General features: G+C 39.4%; 1 protein-coding gene across 11 annotated transcripts in view; it reads right to left on the reverse strand.

The window, feature by feature from the left end:
- Positions 1-19,866, reverse strand: part of FAT3 (FAT atypical cadherin 3) — a 340,610-nt gene that overhangs the window by 55,947 nt on the left and 264,797 nt on the right. For all 11 annotated transcript variants that reach the window (XM_015635094.3, XM_015635120.3, XM_015635102.3 and 8 more), the window contains 3 exons: positions 14,528-14,724; positions 13,288-13,441; positions 12,183-12,416 (listed from right to left, as the gene is read on the reverse strand). In XM_015635094.3, the coding sequence (XP_015490580.1) occupies positions 12,183-12,416; positions 13,288-13,441; positions 14,528-14,724 (585 nt within the window). The remainder of the gene's footprint in view (positions 1-12,182; positions 12,417-13,287; positions 13,442-14,527; positions 14,725-19,866) is intronic.

The raw sequence follows: 19,866 nt of genomic DNA on the forward strand, positions 1-19,866 counted from the left end.
ATGACTCTGTTAGGTTTTTTGTGTTGTTCTGTTTTGGTTTTCCATCACAGCCGAGCCCCTCCATTCACCATGGCATCACAAGTGTCAAAAAATGAAATGTCCCACCTTCAGCAAAACAGCAAGGCAATCAAGAAAGTGACTCTTGTCCCACAGACAAGGAACTGAGCTCAGCCCATGAACTCACAGGTGGTGCCTTCACGTTAAAACATTAGGCTTTGAATACCCTACAGCTGCTGGAGAGCACAGTCACCCCTTTCCTTAATCTCTTGATACATACACCCAAATACTCTGCCAGCTGACAGTCAACCAAACTGACAAACATTAAAAAGGAGTAAAGCCCTCTAGAAAGTGGAAGATTTTTCAAAATCTGAATGGTTGGAGGTATCTATGTTCCCAGCTGGGGAGATCTTTGCTTGGACATCCTCCACAAACTTCCACTTAAAAAAAATGACAGACCTGACCATAACAATTACTGAGTTAGTAGTAACAGCTGATCCTCAGCGATGCTGGAAAATGGGCTTTTTCTCCCCCTTGATTCAGAGCAGGACACTGAACACCCAACCTACACAGGAGTTTTAACTGTAAAACTATTTAGTATTCTCCACCAGCCACTCTTGGTGCCTGCCAGTTTCTACACAGTGTAAAACACTCCTCTGAGGCAGGGGGCCTTAAGCCACCTTTTACATGTCTGTGACTGCAGGAGAGCCTTAGTCTGGTTTGCACTTTTCTCTGGCAGAAACTCCCTTTTTGATACTCAGTACAGCATGCCTGTGCACAAGACAGAAGATTCATATACCACAGTCCTTAAGGGCCCAAACAGCTAGAAAGGAAAGATGCCTTGAAACACCATGAAACTTCAGCAAAAGGACCTTGCGATGGGAAATGGGGAGAGAGAATTTGGTAGATGCAACACCACGGAGGGCAAGTTTATGTACAGGAGGTAATAACTCCAGTAAAGGCAATCTGACATATAATCCAGCCCCTCTTCTTGTATTCTACTTTCTAAAAGAGATGCCCATGAATTAACAAAATATTAATAATGTTTTTTTAAGCTATTTCTGATATTCCTACAATAGAAAGAGGTCAGATATAGATTATGGTGTTCTGGGTGCTCACTCTAATATATGGAATTTTGAATCTTGAAGGTAAGTGCTTTTATTTTTCCTCCCTGGAAAATGAGAGAGAAATACAGGAGTTCCAGAGACATAGGTTATTTTGTACCAGTCTGGTATGATGAACAGTCTTATTTTTCCCATGGGACATGAAAGAAAAGCTCTTACAGGTGAAAGTGCCTTTTTATGCAAGGAGAGACAGAAGATAGGTCAGAAGACCTATGTAGGGATACAGATACCAACCCTTGGTGGCTTTTGGCCCAAATGCCAAAAGGAGAAAAAAAGGGAGACATACAGAGGGAGATCTTAGCTTTGTGCTGACCCTCTTGCAGAGTGTTTTGGTGGGTGGAATTTAATATTTGCTTCTTAGGGGTAAAATCAGTGAAAAATTGTGGCAGAAACAGCACTTTGAAGTGTTGCGTTACATCAGTAGCAGTTTCTACTGAGCTTTCTGACCCAAGGCTGGGAGAGAAATGGACACGAGGCAAAGATGGAGTAGGAAGCTATTTCTACTGAAACTGAAAATGCTTTAGTACAGAGGCTTTAGTCCTGAGAGGTAAGTGTCCACAGGTGTGTGCCAATGGCATCCCTGCCACAGAGGTGATAGCAGATTCCGCTATGACTATAAAGGAGATACCTTCTGTGCTTCAGTGCCATAGTTCCTGCACTGGTAAAGAGAGCAATCCTCCCACACTGCTTGCCTACACCTGTTGGGGGATTAATGTTTGCAAACTGTTTGCTGTCAACTCACTCACTCAAACTTCTCATATTTCTAAGGTGCCAATCATGAACATGAGCTATTTGAACACAGAAAGCCTTTGCAAGAATCACTATTACAAAAAGAAAATTGCAGTACATATTTTTTTTTTTAAAGGAATAAGGTAGCACATTTTCTATTTAGACTGGTATTAGCATATGATAGAATATTGCCCTTTGCCAAATCTCTGGTGTGAAGAGTTTGTAAAACATACACTCGCCTAGTACCTCAAATGCCATTCTTCAAATAGGCTTTTCTTCTTGGTTTTTTCTGTACTAAAACAAAGGGGCACACACTGAATGTCAAATTATGACAACTTCTATGTCATTACTACTTTAAATAGCATCAGGAATATATAATAACTTCGCTTCATAATTCAGCACTATCCTCCTTGTATAAAGTATAGAATCACAGACTCATTCAGGTTGGATAGGACCTTTGAGATCATCGATTAGCCCAGCACTGTCGAGGCCACCACTCAACCACATCCCTGAGTGTCACATCTACACATCTTTTAAACACTTCCCAAAGCTGTAACACAACTAGTTCCTTAGGCCTGTTACAGGGCTTGACAATACTTTCAGAGAAGAAATTTTTCCTTCTCTACATCTTAACCTCCCATGGCTTAACTTGCTGCCATTTCCTGTTGTCCTATTGCTTGTTACTTGGGAAAAGAGCCTGACCCTCAACTCACTACGGCCTTCTTTTAAGTTGCTATACAGAGAGAGAGAAGGTTCCCCTGAGGCTCCTTTTCTCCAGGCTAAACACCCCCAGCTCCCTCAGCTGTTCCTCACAGCACTTGTGCCCCAGAGCCTTCCCCAGCTCCGCTGCCCTTCTCTGGACACGCTCCAGCCCCTCAATGTCTTTGTTGCAGTGAGGGACCCAAAACTGAACACAGGATTTGAGGTGCAACTCAGATGAAAATGGTGGAGTTACAACACATTTTGATCCAGACTGACACTAATTAAAAGGCTGAGCATTATTAACCCAATAGGCATAATCCCATATGACAGTAAGTTTCTGAAGTGGGCAATACCTTTATTCATCACACATGAAGTATAAGTTATACACATTAAAAGCCACGTTGTGTTTCTCCTTTCTGTTTTCATCTGTCACCCTGAACTCTTTTCTAAATATATCTCCCCAAGTACAGCTAGACCACTTGTTTTTGTTTTTGTCTGAAAAATTACAATTAACTTTTGTCATCTTCTCATTTGCATCTTGAAAACCTATGAAAAGAAATGTAATGGCAAGTATTAAAAATAAACAAACAGGATTTCAGACCAGAAAGCAAGCTGAAAAAAATTTATTTTTCAGTTTAGCAGTGGTTTGCAAACATACAAAGCAAGCTATCTGATTATTGTGCTTCCCTTTGCTGCTTTTATGGTGTAGTGATTAACACTGGTGTGTACCTATGACCTTTCTTGACAACCCAAATGTTAACCACAAGGCAAATTCCGAGAAGATAAAAGTCCACAACTTCGTTAACAGCAAACAGGACAAAAAGATGAATTCTAAACCAGATTTTGTAGTACTCTACTTCATCATTTTGAGATGAAAGAGAAATCTTGCCTGAAGTACCTTGTTGAACTGTAGAAGAATATATAGCCCCAAAGGGAAAATATTTCAAGTGATTTTTACAACTTAAGCAGAAAACCTGGCCGAGTTTAATCCATAACAGTGCTACCAGGATAGACTTTCAGTGTTTTTCTCTTTTCTGAGGGAAAAAATAGTGCTAACCCCAGAGGCCTTTGTTCATACCACTGCTCCAAAAGAGTCAGGGTACCATGGGATGAGGGCAGGGCAGAGCTGAAGACAATCAGCCCCTTACTGAAGTGGAATACTTCACAGAAATGGGAAGTATACACTGTTAGCAGTATGGGACCATCCATGGGTGTCTAAAACCCCGCTTTCCATTTCAGCTGGGGAAGGTGTTGTCTTTTTGGGTAGGAAGTCAAGATCTGGATAGTTGCCTCATCCTCCATCTTTTTCCTACAAGGGATTTACAAATTCCTGTGTACTGGCTTACATCACTTGAAATATATACTTGTTTTCTTCAGTGCTCCTGAGTCAGTTTTTCTGAAGTCGGGATTTGGAGATACCTGATTTAGGGTTACACACTGCAGCTGGAAACAGAGAAACATAACTGGAAGCAGTGGAACGCACGCAGAGAAAGAGATAAAAAACATAGATGCATATACATAAGCATGAATACAACCATTAAGATGGAAAAAGACCTCTCAGATCCTTGGGTCCACCTGTTAACCCAGCTCCAAACCACATTCTCAAACATCACATCCGTGCATATTTTAAATACTTCCAGGGGTAGTAATTCCACCCTGGAGAGTCTATTCCAATGCCCGTCAAAATTTTAATTATTTAATTTTATTTTTTTCCTAATATCCTATCTAAACCCTTCCTGGCACAACTTGAGGCCATTTCCTCTTGTCCTTTCATTTGCTACCTGGGAGATGAGACCAACCCCCACCCCAATAAAAGCTCCTTTTAGGTAGTTATTAAGAGCAAGAAGGTCCCCTCTCAGATTGCTTTTCTCCAGGCTAAACAACCCCAGCTCCCTCAGCCTCTCTTCATCAGGTATGTTCTCAAATAGTTTGTATATTGTATTTTATATTTATGTGTATGTGTGTATATATAAAAAGAGACTATTCATATACACAGAGGTTTAAGTGATCCAGTTTAAAGACAGAGTTTATTCAGTCAATATAATCCAAGCGATACAATTCTCCTTTGTCTAGTTCTTTACCTCTATGTTGTTAACAATGTCTTGGAAATCTCAAAAATTAAAGAAACTACTAGAAATGGGAAAGTGTAAAGAGAGCTGGAATCTTGAGAGGTCATCTAGTTTATCCCTGCACAAAAATAAGATGGATGCAATTTATCTCCAAACAGAGGCCTATCCTTTGATCAGGAACTTGCATAACCTCCTTTGATAACACCCCAGTGCCTCACTTTTCTTGCAACAAAAAATCTTGTCCTGATTTTTGTCTGAAATTGAATAAAATTAATAAAAGACAAGGGAAAAAAAATTGAAAGAACAGGGGTCAACTTCCTTCCTCAGAGATACTTATCTGATAGCTAAAAGCTGTTATATTTTATCACCTCAACTCTTTTTCCCCAGCAGACCCTCTCAACTGTTACAGTATTTCCTGAATTTTACTTCCAGACTTGTGATCTCTTTTGTCAATCTCCTACATCTTCCTGGAAGATGTAGCCCACATCTTGGAAGTGCTGTACCCAAAACAACCTTTCACGTCAGGATTTGCCAACACCAAATAAACAGAAAGGACTACTTTTTTTCCAGCACTACACTGGTTTACCCATCTCGTTAGAGTTGGGTATATCATTAAGTATTTGCCTTTTCACACCAGTATGAAAGTGTAAATACCTTCAGCCTGTGGGTGACAGCAATACTGCTGCCCAGGCAGTTACCACCCAGACAATAACAGTGCACTTGTTCTTGTCTAAACATGAGACATCACATTTATCTTGATGACTTGCACTGGGTTTTTCCATACCACTCTTCCAACTGTTAAATACCACAACTGCGGATTTGACACTATCCAGGGTAACTTGCAGCACCACTCTGCTTTCTGACATTTAGCAGTACAGTCCTTATGCCTACTTATGTATTCAGGAATCAAAATAGCGATGCTGCACCCAGTATCTTTCTTAACTTACCCCTCTACTACAAACTCCCCTGACAGCAGTTTGGCAAAGACCATGTTTCCCTGGCTTACACATAAAAACATGGGGCAGTACAATGCCATAAAATTCACTAAACCTAAGCCATAACACCCATAATATTTATTTCAATATGGCCTCATCACATGTTGCAGAAGGAAATGAGATTGGTTTGATGACTTCCAGTTCCTGAACACAGACTAGCTTTTAGTCATCTTGATACACACATCCCATTATTTTAATGCAAGGAGGGTTACTGCATTCCCCTGACTATCCCTGAAGCTTTAAAAATATGGCCCTCTGAGGGATTCAACAGGGTCATACTGAATGCTTTGAAAGAGGTTTTCAAAATCCCCAAATACCTTGTTTATTTACCTCCTAACAATAAGTCAAGTCTGAACTCCTAAGAGCCTGACAATTTTTTTATTTGGCAATTTTTCAGGGATCCAGTGTGCTTTACCTCTGCATTCCTATTAGTGCTTTTCCCTTTACTAGGAGGTAAAAATCTGGGTTTTCTCCTGAGCAGCTTACTGAGTGAATCTGGACCTGCATGTGTCTGTAGGACTGGCCAGACAAACGGGGAATGTGGGGAATTTACCTTCCACTTCCTTATGGAAGACTGGACAGAAGTCTAATAGTAAGGATACCTTTCCAGGAAGAAGGAGCACAAGGGTACATCATCATGGACTATTACTATTCATTGAATAAGCTCTAAGGAACAGGGCCCAGAACCAAATCACACACCAGGCTATACAGCAATGTTCACTCCTGCCTTTTGTTTTGTATTCTGTTTTTGGGGGATTTTTTTGGTTGGTTGGTTTTTCCTTTTTTTTTTTTATTTTGCTTTGTCTTTTGGTTGATTGGTTGGTTGGTTTTTACTTCCAAGGCTGATTTTTGAATTCTTTCTGAAAACAGCTTCAGTGTCAGTGGACAGGCCTCCCTACTTCAACTATACCTCTTAACTTATGCAATCTTGTTTTGGATTGCTAGAGTAAAAGGCATTAATAATTCATGTCTCTCTCATCTCCTGCATTAGAGCCCTAACCCGGGTATTATTTTAAAAGTGTGCAAGGCAATGATGTGGGTGAAGATAGAGGAAGCACCATGCATATTTTAAAGAGAATGAGTCATCCTCTGTAAAGTATCTTGTAATATTTATTTTACAAAAACTTAGATATGCAGGAATGCCATCTAGCTGGCCTCACTGCCAAAGTTAACTACTTATTAGCTGTCCAGTTTTAGTAAATCTTCTGTCCTATTATCTCTGTTATTCTTTTTATTCATGTTTTGATCCTCGCTTTTGTTTTTTTCAGATGCTGAGTGCTCCCAAAGTTTCTAGGTCCGTTTTAAGGGACGTGCCCATTAACAAACACAAAAAGCAGAGGTTTGCTGTGTACTAGTTTTGCCACAAAATGCCAAAATCAGTATCTGCTTCAGCATTTCTATTATTTTGTTAATGACCATTACACATAATTCAGAGAGCTACTCTCCAATCAAGCTGTGACTGTGTTACACTTCTCTCTGACAGTCCTGCAATCTCACGCAGCAACACTTTTCACTTCCCCAAGCCCAGCTGTGAGGCAGTTGTGACTGCAACAGGCTCAGTTGCCCTAATGCCTTGAAGACCAAAGCCCACCATTGATGAGGATGATGTCTGTACTCTAGCTCCCTGCATGTACTCTTGAAAGTGGTGACCCACTGAACAGCCTTTGTGACTTTTTTCCCATGCTGGGCTCACCAGCATCCTGATGCCACTTTCTCAAAACCAGTGATAAACCTCACAGAACTGTCTATAGCCCTTGGTGGCTATTTCTGAGAGATATTTTGTTTTTATTGTTTTAGTAATTTCTTCTTTTTTTCTCATTGACACAAAGAGAGGATAGGAAGAAAAAGAAGATAAAACTTTGCTTGCATCCCCATTCTCTTGAAGGTAGGTACACACAAAAAAAATGGACTGGTTGAAACCTGAAGGAGAAGTCATACTACCATTCTTCCCTAGTAAAGAAATTTATTATTTCCTGTGCAGGTGCCTTAGGAGCACATATGGTAAGGGTTTGGGTTTCAGCTTTTTTTGACAAAGCAGGTCTTTATTGAAACATCAAAATCTGCGAGGTCAAACCTTGCAGGAAAAATATAATTTTTGACACAGGTTTCTTTGAAATCCAACATAAAATTTTTCATCAGAACCTGAAAGAAAATGACACTCCTTCCCCCAGTTTTCCAGTTCCCCTATCAATTCTTGTTGGAGAAGTTTGGGTTTAGGAAGCCAATGTCTCCTACTAAGAATGTCAAACAACTTCCCCCAGGAGGGCTGAGTCTTTTCTGCTTTCTGCAGCTCTTCCACTTTGCGTGAAAAGATGAATAATTAGCTCCCCACACCAAGAATCAGACTGATTAGAAACTTGATTGATTTAAACTCTCCAGATTAAACACAAATGCACTAATCAGCTGACAGCAGAATACTTCTCATAAATCCTGGTCTAAATAATATTTAACTCTATAAAACTGCTTAAAGAATACAATCAAATTCAGCTACAATTAACCCATATAACCTGGCTGTACAAACATATCTGTGGGAGGGTCTCAAACCTTATTCTGGTTTCCTGAATTAGGTTTTCAACACCCATGTTTTCTCTCACAGCCACCTAAGTACCAAAGCTTCAAATGCTAGGAACAAAGAACGTAAATCCAGGCTCATCACCCAAATCTGCTGACCCCAAAACTAGCTGGATGATTTTTTTTCAGAACTGGTGAATAAACCTTAGACCATTCTGCTCGTGAGGCTACAAGCCCTGCAGAAGCTGGGACACATCTGAAACTCTGGGAAACCTATGCACAAAAGTGAGAAAATGTAAGGTATTATATTAATAAATTAAAATGAAAATGAATTTAATTAATAAAGCTTTGAATAAAGTAGCACACTGCCTGTTGTTTTTCTAGGTTGCATTACTCAATGCTATTAAATCTGCTCTAAGATATGGGAGGGTAATTCCCAAAACTACACTTTTTTTCATGTACAACAGACCTTGGTGAGGATATTACACTTTTGTCTGTATCCACAATGCATGTCTCTGGTTATTCCCAGAGGACCTCTAGGGTGCTCATGCTGCAGAGTACACAATCCTTGGAGGACAGCACTCTCTGTCCTTGGAGAGGACATCAAAAGCCATCTGGACTGAGTCCTAGATAACCTGCTGTAGATGTCCCTGCTTGAGCAGGGGGGTTGGACAAGATGCCAGCTAGTCAAGGGAGAAGCAGATCAGTCTCATCAGTGACTCTGAGAAGCTCCTAGATTTGCCTTCCCAAACCAAACAATCGATACCAACAGCTCCTAGCAGCATGCATGTCACCACATCTCCTGTTGTATGGGCCCTGGGCTGGGGAAGGACTGTGGGGGTGAGGAGCAGCTGAGCACAGAGCAGGGCAGTGTGCACACTGCAATGAACTCTGCAACCGAATAAAAGACACTCCTGACAAGTTTTTACCTACATGCCTGTGTTTTCCTGCATGTTGGCTGCATGCAAGGTGCTGGCTCAGAGATGGCCCAGTCCATCTGTACTGCCTGGTTGTGCAGGGAACAGGGATGATCTGCCACAGCTTTAAACATCGGCTAATGGAGAGAGAGGCTGGAAGGCAGCAGTGGCAGGCAAGACAGAACTGCCTGACAAGGCTATTCCCATTCTGAGCAAAACTAGAATCTCATTTTCATCATAAACCCAGAAAAAAATCAGTTGGTCAGTGAAATCACTAAACTGACTACAGATGTGGATGGCTGATGCCCCAGTGGTGATGAAGAAGACTGCAGAAGGATGGATAATGCACTGTTCTTTTTTAGTACAGTTAAGTACTCCTGCCCGTGGCAGACTACACCATCAATCATCATGGAAACAGGCCTGAGCATGGAGGTCATTCACAAAACACAGCATCTTCAAGTGAGGCAGGATTTAACCATCTCTTAAAGCACTGCTGAGCTTGGATGATGCTGTCATTTGTTCTTGTACTGTGTGAGCGAGGCCACAACACTCTGTGCATACAGAACACGTGAGCAGCACTGGAAATGAGTATGTGCCTGTGCCTCTGCTCTGGGCTCTACATTTTTTCTAAAGTTTATCAGTTTTTTAAGATCATACTTGCCACAATGTCCCATGTAGCTTTCCTCAAGAGTTGCTGCCCTAGTATGACCCTAATTCCTTTGAAACAGGCCGATACAGCAGCTGTGTGTGATGGGTTTGTTCAGGTAATTATACCTCAGCATACATTCCAGCTCTCCTTGTGCCTTAATTTGAACAAAATGGAGTAATTTGGCACTTTGCTTTGGAGACAGTGGGAGGTGAAAAATTCACTGCTTTCTCTGAAACTCTCTAAAAAATGTAGAACCAGTATTTCACTTTAATTTCTTAGTCTGAACATTTCCAGATCTGCTGGTGGTGAGTAAGTAGCAAATACCATATTGTGGAAATACTAAAAATTTCCAATTGCAGCAGTATAGGAGAAAGAATTGTTTTCAATTAAAACTACTAAAACATCCTAACAAATAGACTTCTGTATATTCTCTCTTTCATGAAATAATGTAATTTAAGATCCCCAGCTGTATGTAGAGGTTATGGAAAATGAACTTGTGTGCTACTAAACAGTTAAAATTGTTTTCTTCTGTTGAACACTTTGAAGAAGGATCACAATTCTCCCTCAGTGTGTCCAGCTGATACAGCTAGTCTCTAAGTATGTATCTAAATTATAAATATATTAAACAGCAATTTATGGACCAGTCCTAGAATTTTACAGGATATTATGTGATCAGGAACTTCAACAGATATCAAAGGCACAAGGCAGATATAACACTATTTTTCTTTTAACTGGAAATTGTGTTAATTATTTAACAATGTCTGAACACAGTAGTCTCAACATTTTGTTAAATTGTGTTTAGTTGTGGACCACAAAGGGACTTCTCTCAAGTTTTCTCTCAATGGCTTCAATATTCATACTCCTGTCCTTACAATACACAGCCCTTCAAGCCCAAAGCAGAGGAGGCAAATTCTAAGAATGATCACAAGATGTTTCCTGAATGTTAAAAATTTATTTGTACGATGATTACTGCCTCCACTGATGTTTTTAGGATAACACTTCAAAAAGTCTTAGAGGAATATCAATAATACATTTTTTTCTCTCATGGGAACATTACACTACCTGAACTCATTCATTATCTAGCAACAGGGAATCAGTGATTTTAATAGAGACTAACGGAACAGTAATTAGAACAAAATCCAGTTTTAGGGACTTTTTAGTCCTTTAGTTATGATACACTGTATGGTTTGGTTTTCAGGTCTAAGCATTAAGGAAGTACATAGCCCCTTCTCATTCATCATATCCAGCCCTCCCTTTAACTTCCCTAGTTTCAGAAGGGAGGTACAGCAACTAGCTCATGGTTAGTGGGTTTTTTTTTCATTGTTAACCATCTAATTATGTAAAGTTGGTGCTAGCAAGAACTTCTATTGACAACTTTTAATTCTAATTGTGTCCCCTCTCTCCTTGAATGTCACCACACGTACAAGAAAAATGGTAATTAATACAACAGTGGAAAGTAACAACACTGTCTCTTCAGATGGTTCAGTAGTTTACCTCCAGTAATTGGCTCTTCACTGCAGGACAGGATCATAATTTTAATTGTGAGTTTTCAACCATGGCATATACTGCAGCTCTTCATAGATACATTAATGAATGTTTGCTGCTTCTTTATGAATTTCTGTATATCTAAACTATCAGTCTTGCAAAAAACTGAGACTTACAGAATGCACTCAGAAAAAAATAGTATCTTTTTTTCATTGAATGAAAGATCTGTGTGATTTTGCATGAAACTACTCAGGCCATAGTTTTTACAAAACACCTCCAAAAACACAGGAAGAAAAAAAAACAAAGAAAGTTATTTATTTCAACTCAAGTGAATGACCAAATTTTTTTTCTAATATTCAGTAGGATTTACCACTGTATTATGCAAAAATACTCCCCTTTAAGTATTCATAATTGGGCCCACATTTCAAGGCTAAGGTACTCATATAATAAACTATTACATTTTCAAAGAATGTGCAGTTAAATAACCAGAACATTTATAATGTATATTCGCAGTGTACAATAGCTTTATGCTAAAGTAACCAGCTGGAACAAATGGGAGCTATTGCAAAATAAAACTCTAGAAAAGCTGTGATTAATCAGGTATAGGTCCCTGTGGCATGTAACTATATTATTTGCATAAATAGAGGCACGGGTATTCAAAATCATGCCTCAAAAAAAGAGGTGAGACCACTGAAGGAAAAAAGTTGCAATTTAGCCCCAAAATGATATTTACCCCCTAAAAAGAGCTATTGCTGATCAAGAGATGACTACATGCTCCTGTGGCTGCTCCAATGTTTTTCTGTTTGTAACACCACTGTGTCAAGATCAGACACAAGCATTTTGATGTAAAGAAAGAGAAGAGAAAGAAGTGGGGAGGATAAAAAAGAAGGAGGAGGAGAAAAACGGAAAAAATTAGCAATAGAAAAGCAAATCTGCATTGTAATTCCACCAGAATTTCACAGATTTTTCATAAACATTTATTTTTTGCAATGTTATCCACTTACCAACATCAGGATCAGTTGCTTGGACTCTTGTTAACAAAGCTTTAGTGGCTGTGTTCTCATAGACACAAGCAGTGTAGTGGTCAGATGAAAACACTGGTGGATTATCATTAACATCTTCTAAAATAAGATGGATTTCTGACTGGCAAAACCTTCCACCACCATCAGTGGCTCGGGCAACCAAGTTGTATGCAGGGATTTTCTCTCGGTCGAGAGGGGCCAAAGATTTCAGCTCACCTGAAATTGTTTAAAAGCAGCAGCTATCATTATTATTGTAGCAACATCACTAATTCTAGACAGCCTAAGTGTCTCAAAACTATGTGTTTCACAGGAATAGGAAAGAGAAAACAAAAACAACACTGCTTATTCCAATGAACAGATTAAAAACTCACAGCAGTGCCACTTCCCCTTCCTCTTTACCCAAAAAAGTGAGGTGCCAGTATGAGTGCAGGGATGACAAGCCATTCATGGTGACACAGTAGGCAACAGCTGCCTACAGCTTTACCCATATGAACACCACCATGTTTTTCCAAGTCAGTCTTTCTGTCACTCCAAGGATTTATAGACTACTTAAAACAGAAATACATCCTTTTTAGCAGTACTTGCCGTGATATGACAAAGGGTGATTGTTTTAAACTAAAAGAGGGTAGATTTTGACTAGATATAAGTGTAGACATTTTTTTTTTAGAATTAGGGTGGTGAAACAGTGGCACAGGTAGCCCTAGGAACCTTAACTGGATGGGTCTCTGATCAACATGATCTATTTGAAGATGACTCTGCATATGGCAAGGGGTTTGGCCTAGATGATCTTCAAAGTTCTCTTCCAGCCCAAAATATTCTGTGGTTCTATGATAAATCTCTGATCTAACTTGAAGTGTACAGGGAAACAAAAGGATCAATATCCACTGTTCTGGTTATAGCATCCAACCTGGCCAACAGAGATGTCCCTCTTTCTCCCTCCTGTCACCACCATTCAAATGATCACCCACATCTGCCAGAACTGGAACAACTGGCTGATAGCCATGTGTAACCTAACTCTAATTAAGGAAATCAGTACCCAGATGTAGAGGGGTTAAGGCTATTCAGAAACATTTGGTTGCCCTCTTACCATTTTCTGGATCTAAGAGAAATTTATTGTTCCCCGAACCATAAAGAGAATAGCGAATTTCACCATTGGACCCGATGTCAGCATCTTTGGCGCTGATTTTGAGAATTACTTTGTTTGGTGGAATGTCTTCAGGAAACAATGCTGTATATGCAACCTAGAGTCAAAAACAGACGTAAGCTATGCTGTAGCGGTATTTTACAGTCTTTGAAAAACCTTTTTTAAAAAACTATTTGTAATGCATCTTTCTATACAGGAAACAATTTTCCTTTACACAACACATTCCTAGAAATTCGAGTCACAGTTAAGCTTTCAGGTGTCACAGAAACAACGTCAAATTATGACTGCGAATAAGGCTCATCTTAGGTGCTTAATGCAATACCATTTTGTATCTTCTGTTTATTCAATTGACACCTATGAAATGAAAATCTTGATGAGTGTGCAAACAGAAACAATTGTTTTTATCACCTCATCCTGCAGTCTTGAGGGAAATACAGATTGCGATTCCCCGGAGTGATAGAGTAGTTCTTGCAATGACAGTAATCGTCAGTGAGTGATAATGTAATGATGGGAATTACATGAGTATATGTATACACACATACACACACACATACACATATATATATTTATACATATTTTCTGTGAGTAGTACCATTAAGTAACTCTGGGTTTTATCACGTCTTTTCTTTCACACAGACCTTTCCATTGCACTAACATCAGTTCCCTGGATTGCCTTTTCACAGAATACAAGACAGCTAACACTCTGAAAGCTGTGGTCAGGCCACATTGCATACATTCCCAACAACAGGACAGCAAGCTACATTCCTCTGCCTTTTCCACTGGATGTCTGGTATCTGGAAAGTTGAGGAAAGCAGGAGTTAAACTAGACTGATGACATTTCCACACAGGTTGCGAAGGAAGAGCACACTCTTTTTTTGCAGAGGAGGAGTAGCTGCCCAATGCCACCTCACAACACATCATTTGCAGTAAAGCCAACCAAGGGCACTGTGCACCAGACTCCTTTGCGAGCTTTAGGAGATTATTATCCTTCACTCTTGGCTTCACAGGAATGCTTTATCCTGCCTCTCTCCCAGATCACTGCAGATTCTTCAACTAATACCATAAGAATGAAAATCAACAGTGCCTATGAATACTTTGAGTATTTGCAAAGAGCAAGAGACACCCGTAGGGAAAGCATTGCTCTCAACATAGCAGCTGATTTCCATGGGTGGTGTTAACTCACCTGTTCACAAACTGGGTTATTATCATTGACATCAGTGACAGTCACTTCCACAGCAGCTTGGGTCACAAAGAGGCCATCTGTGGCCGTAATGTTCAGATAATAAATGTCTTGCTCTTCCCGATCCAGAGGCCTTTTAACATAAACTTTCCACTCATTCTGAACCAGTCCCAGAGCGAATTTCCCTTTGGGATTCCCTCCTGCAATAAGACAAGCAACACACAATGAGCTGTGTCTCCCTTCAGAGCTCCCACCTGGTTTAAACACAGAGACATATCACTAAGCAGCCATCATTTCTTTCACAGCTTTTGGTGCTTCCAAACTTGCAGACTCAGGAAATCTGTAATGAAATTACACTTCCTGTGTTTATTGCCCCACAAATGCCCTGTATGAAAGTGAACTGATAACTTTCAGTGGGAAAAAAAATCCATTTAGCAGAGCTGAAGATGATCTCTTGTTCAGTTCCCCGTAAGGGTAATCAAATTCAAACTGTGAACAATCAATAGTCCTCTCGGGCTGGTACAATTGTCTTTCCACTTAGTCTCGGGAGAGGATGTAATACACCGTAGCTCTTCTTACCAAGACAATTTCATTAGCTGTTGATTATGCAATCAAGGACTGGAAGTGGGATCTATTAAGGAATCCTCTAATGAAAGCTTTATCATACAGCTGCGCCATTCTTGTGCTTATTAAAATTCTCATTTTTAAAGAAGTTTACACGACACAGGAAGACACATTAGTATTAAATAGTCCTAACAAGAGGTCATTTGAGGAACAGTTGGAAGATAAGCAGTACAAATAGATCAAATGTATCCAAGAGTGAAATCTGGCGAAAGGTGTGCAGGGGATAAAGCAGAAGAGTTTTTTTCCATGCCATAATACTGGCACTGAACCTGGCAGTGTTGCTCTTCCACATCATTAAATTGCCTGGTGACAAAAACAGGTTGGGAAAGGGAAAGTTTTGCTCCTCACCATCCTCGGGAGGGGGGAAGGGAAGGTAAGGCAAGGTAAGGGAAGGACATGTCACATACAGAATAACTAAGGCTGGCACAGTCATTCATGTTTCCAACAGTTATTTACTCTTTTATCTGAAATGCTATAGTCTCCTGCCTGGTCAATAAAGAAAACATCTTCAATCACCTTTGTGTGAGTCTGATCCAAAGCTTCTGGCAGACTAGACAGTAAAATCTTTTAAACCAATGCTATGACTTTACTCCGCTTGCCCTATACAGCTGCTTGCTCATTTCCTCCCCAGTGAAAATGGGAGGAGAAACTGAAGGGTAAAAGTAAGAAAACTCATGGGTTGAGACAAGGACAGTTTAATGGTTAAAGCAAAAGTTCTGTGTATAAGCAAAAGAAAATAGAATTTATGGAAGGTGTTCAGATATCTCCAGGAAAGCAGGGCTCTGTCATCCTGACAATTATGTGGGAAGATGAATGCCATTAACTCTGAACATTTCCCCTTCCTCCTTCTTCCCTCAGCTTTTATATGCTGATCATGCTGCCACATGGAGTGGAATGTCCCTGTGGTCAGTTGGGATCAGCTATCCCAGCTGTCTCCTCCCAACTCCTTGTGCACCCCCACCCTCCACACTTCTGGGGTGCATGAGGATCAGAAAAGGCCATGACCCTGTGCAAGCTCTGCTCAGCAGTAACAAAACATTCCTGTGACATCACAAATCCAAATCACAGCTCAGTAGCAGATTCTACTTATAAAATTAATTCTACCCTAGCCAAAGCCAGTAAAGCCAACCTCTCAGCTGTCTGTGCCCAGTTTGGCCTGTAAAAAATGTAACTGCACATTTAATAATTCAGGATAGAGCACTACAGTCATACCAAACTCATGTGCTACAGAAACTGAGTGAGGATATATTAAAAAGCACCATGATGCTCCACTGGCTGAACTGTAATTGCAGCTAACCTGCTACTAGCCCTTTGCCCACCATATTAAGCTTTCTCCTATGGTCTCCATGCAGGAATGCCAACTGAGAACTACTTTCCATGTTGCTCATGTTTAAAAGTGCTGTAAAACTATTAAGGAAATGCTTATTCTTTCTTGTAACACACAAGAATGTCAAACATGCTAATGTACATTTGCTTACAAATTAATCAGGGTTCTGACATGTGTCACAGGATCTATACAAGCTGAATGGAAAGACCAGGTTCTTAAACTTTCCCCTTTAGTACTTCCACTGAATGATTGCATAAGTAAGTATTAAAAAAAAATATAAATAATCCAAAGTTGAATTTATTTGTGTTGACTCTGTTGTCAGGCAATTAGTGTCTCTGATGTTGCTTCTGTTGTCATAATTCTGTCAGTTCTCAGGGACCTTTTGGTCAAAATAACAAGAGAAGGTCTGAACTTGACTTTGAGCTTAAAACCAACCAAAGAAGTCTAACGTCCATTCCATACCTTCTTTCTACATCAAAAAGCAGGAAAGAGGTCACAGGCCATAATCTGTGCCTTCTTCATTAGTTACCAGTGACAAGATAGACTGGTTTCTATTTAACACTAAAATTAAGTCAGTTGAGTCAGGCTGAGCAAATCTTTCTTATTAAGAGTCTCCATTTGAGCTATCTGTGACTGTGCCAAAAAAAACAAGTTGTAATGAACAGGATTTCCAGAAAATTAGTCAGATAGGCATTATAATTTTATAATTATAAAAGGCTTTTGAATCATACAGAACACTAAACTTATGTATCAAATACAGATATTTTCTGTTGATAGAGAACCACCTTTTTGATCACAAAACTGAGCAGTTTTCCCACTGATTTCTATGGCAGTTTGGGATAATCACCAGAGGACACATTATTTAATCTGTTGTGTCATATAAACACACATTTCTCATAAAGAGGGTTACACAGAGTGTTGATGTGTACTGCTGGCCAGATCTGAATACAATCCAAGGACATCAGAATCTGTCCACTGACTTGAGTCTGAATGTGACTTCAAAGAAGGCAGACCCCTGCTGACTGACATTAAATTCCTTTTATTCAGTTCAATGCCAGCATAAAAAAAGCTTAACTCTCGTTTATAAAAGGCTGTAATCTTGTCATAGTGAGTTTAATGTTGTAAACCATTAATAAAAGTAGTCTTAAATTTTCTTATTTTGCTTCATGATATTAATCAGGGCTTTCCTGCATATTAGTCCTTTTGTAAAAGGAAACGATTAACTGTCCTGACCAACTAGAAAGCAATACACTCAAGGTATGGGCATCCCATTGCTAAGAAAAGAGGAAAGGTAAAATCTAATTAAAATCAGCTGGTGGCTTTTATCGTTAGCAGTAACACTACCTTGGAGCAATTTTAAAATTACTGTTGCTTTGTTGCTAATGGAAAGGCTTTTAAACCATACCTAGGAATTTGGGGAATATGTATTAAAAAACGGTCCTTGGGATTTATTTTCCTCTCCTTTACTACACTAGAAAAGATTCAATCTGAATGACCAAGAAACCTGTGCAAGAAGCAGGAATAGGGTTTATCTGCATGTCTTTTTCATGAGCACTTTTTTTTTTTTTTGCTTCTTTTTTTTGCTTCTCAGGACTGGCTCGATACTTTTCTGACAGAAAGCAAAGGTGAACTATAAAGTGTAAGTAAAATAATGAGATATAAAACTAAAAACACCACCAGAAAACATTCTTAAAAATAGAAAGGCAAAAAAATGCACACTGTGGCCCAGGAAATCATTCCCTAGTACTTATACATATGTCTTGATGCAGATCTTGTTCTGCAGTGATTAATTAACTTTTTCACTAATATATGCAAGCAGATTCAGTTTCCTAGGGGCATTCTAATTAATTAGTTTTTCACTCTGAATAATGTAGCTTTTCTAAACGGAAGCCTCCTGACTACATGTATTAATGGATTCTTTAAAATCTTTTGGCAGTTTTCTTATGTTCTACTTTGAATGTCACAACAGTGAAGTGCTAGCTACAAAAAACACTCCAGTAACTTTTTAGAAAGGCTTTGAGGCTGAAAGAATCAGCAGTATCTTTTATCTTTTGTTACTTGAAGTTTAAATAATGCTCTCCCTCCCTCCCTAGTCAGCAAATAGTACAAAGCCAAATCAAGCTCAAGTTTAAGTAAAGAAAGAAAACAGCCAGATACAAATGAAATGCAGAGACACAGTGATCCAAAATAAACAAATCCTGACACACATCATTACTAAAGCACACACAGAGGCCATTATAGCAACTAAAAGGGAATGGGAAACTAGAAGCCAACAGTATCAGTTTTCACTGCAATGCCCCCGTATGGGAGGGGGAACTGAATATTTACTAACTTATTTATTTAGCTTCTGTCTTACATTTATGCATTTATTTAGGTGCTTTCAATTCCCAGTTAGAACTCTAGGCATTTGCATCACACAAAATCAATAGGTTTATCCTCCACTTCCAGTTTAAGATGCTGCATGTTTATTGAGCTTCTGAAATGATAAATCCAATCCTCTTAGCTTTACTACCATAAAATTGCAGAAACTGTTCTTCATCTGGTAACACAAGGCCTTCCCAAACACTGAAATATCCATTTCTCAAGAATCCCAGTATCCCAAATATATGACAAAAACTGACAAAAGCTACACCTTTGCTCATACTGGGTAATCAACCCAGCAAATAACCTACTGTGTACAACTTCTTTCTTCCAAAACACACTGTCCATCTTCCTTGTATTCTGCTGAACCAAGCTTAAAGACTATTGACTCCCTAGCTTTATGTGCCTGATGAAGCCTAATGAACCTCACTGAGGAACACAAAACACTTTACTGTACCAATGTCTTGGCAGCTGACATTTTTCTGGTGGGTTTTCGTGGCTTGCCACTCCTAAATCTCAGCAATATTTGGCTGGGTGTAGGTTGGCTACATATCAGAAGAGCCCTGGTTTTAGACAAACTTCCTCAAATGATATAGGCAATGATCTCAAATGAGCCTTCAAAAGAAAACTACAGTGCTTCCTAAATGCATTTGTGTCATTTGCCCTTCCTATTGATTTTCATTAAGATTTATGTATAGTGCTTTTGCTTTGTGAACATCTCCAGCTGCTACTAAACTACAAATAACAAAGAGTAAGAGTTAAATTTTTTCCCCTTGCCATCAAATGCAAATGAAGGTGGATTCGACAATGGCAACTACTTGCCAGTAATCATGGAAAACAATCATAAACTGAAGAAATCCAAGCAGATTTATCCACCCAAATGTATATACTCCTTTTCAAGATTGACCAGAAGAGTCCAATAGGCATTTGTATTTCTCAAAAGAGCACAAAAGCCTCTTCAGTGATCACATTTGCCCCAGAACGTTTATGTCTCTTATCTTCTAAATAATGAGATTTTTCTTTTTCTTTT

This window comes from Parus major, chromosome 1 (genome assembly GCF_001522545.3).
Source record: "Parus major isolate Abel chromosome 1, Parus_major1.1, whole genome shotgun sequence".
NCBI lineage: Eukaryota > Metazoa > Chordata > Aves > Passeriformes > Paridae > Parus > Parus major.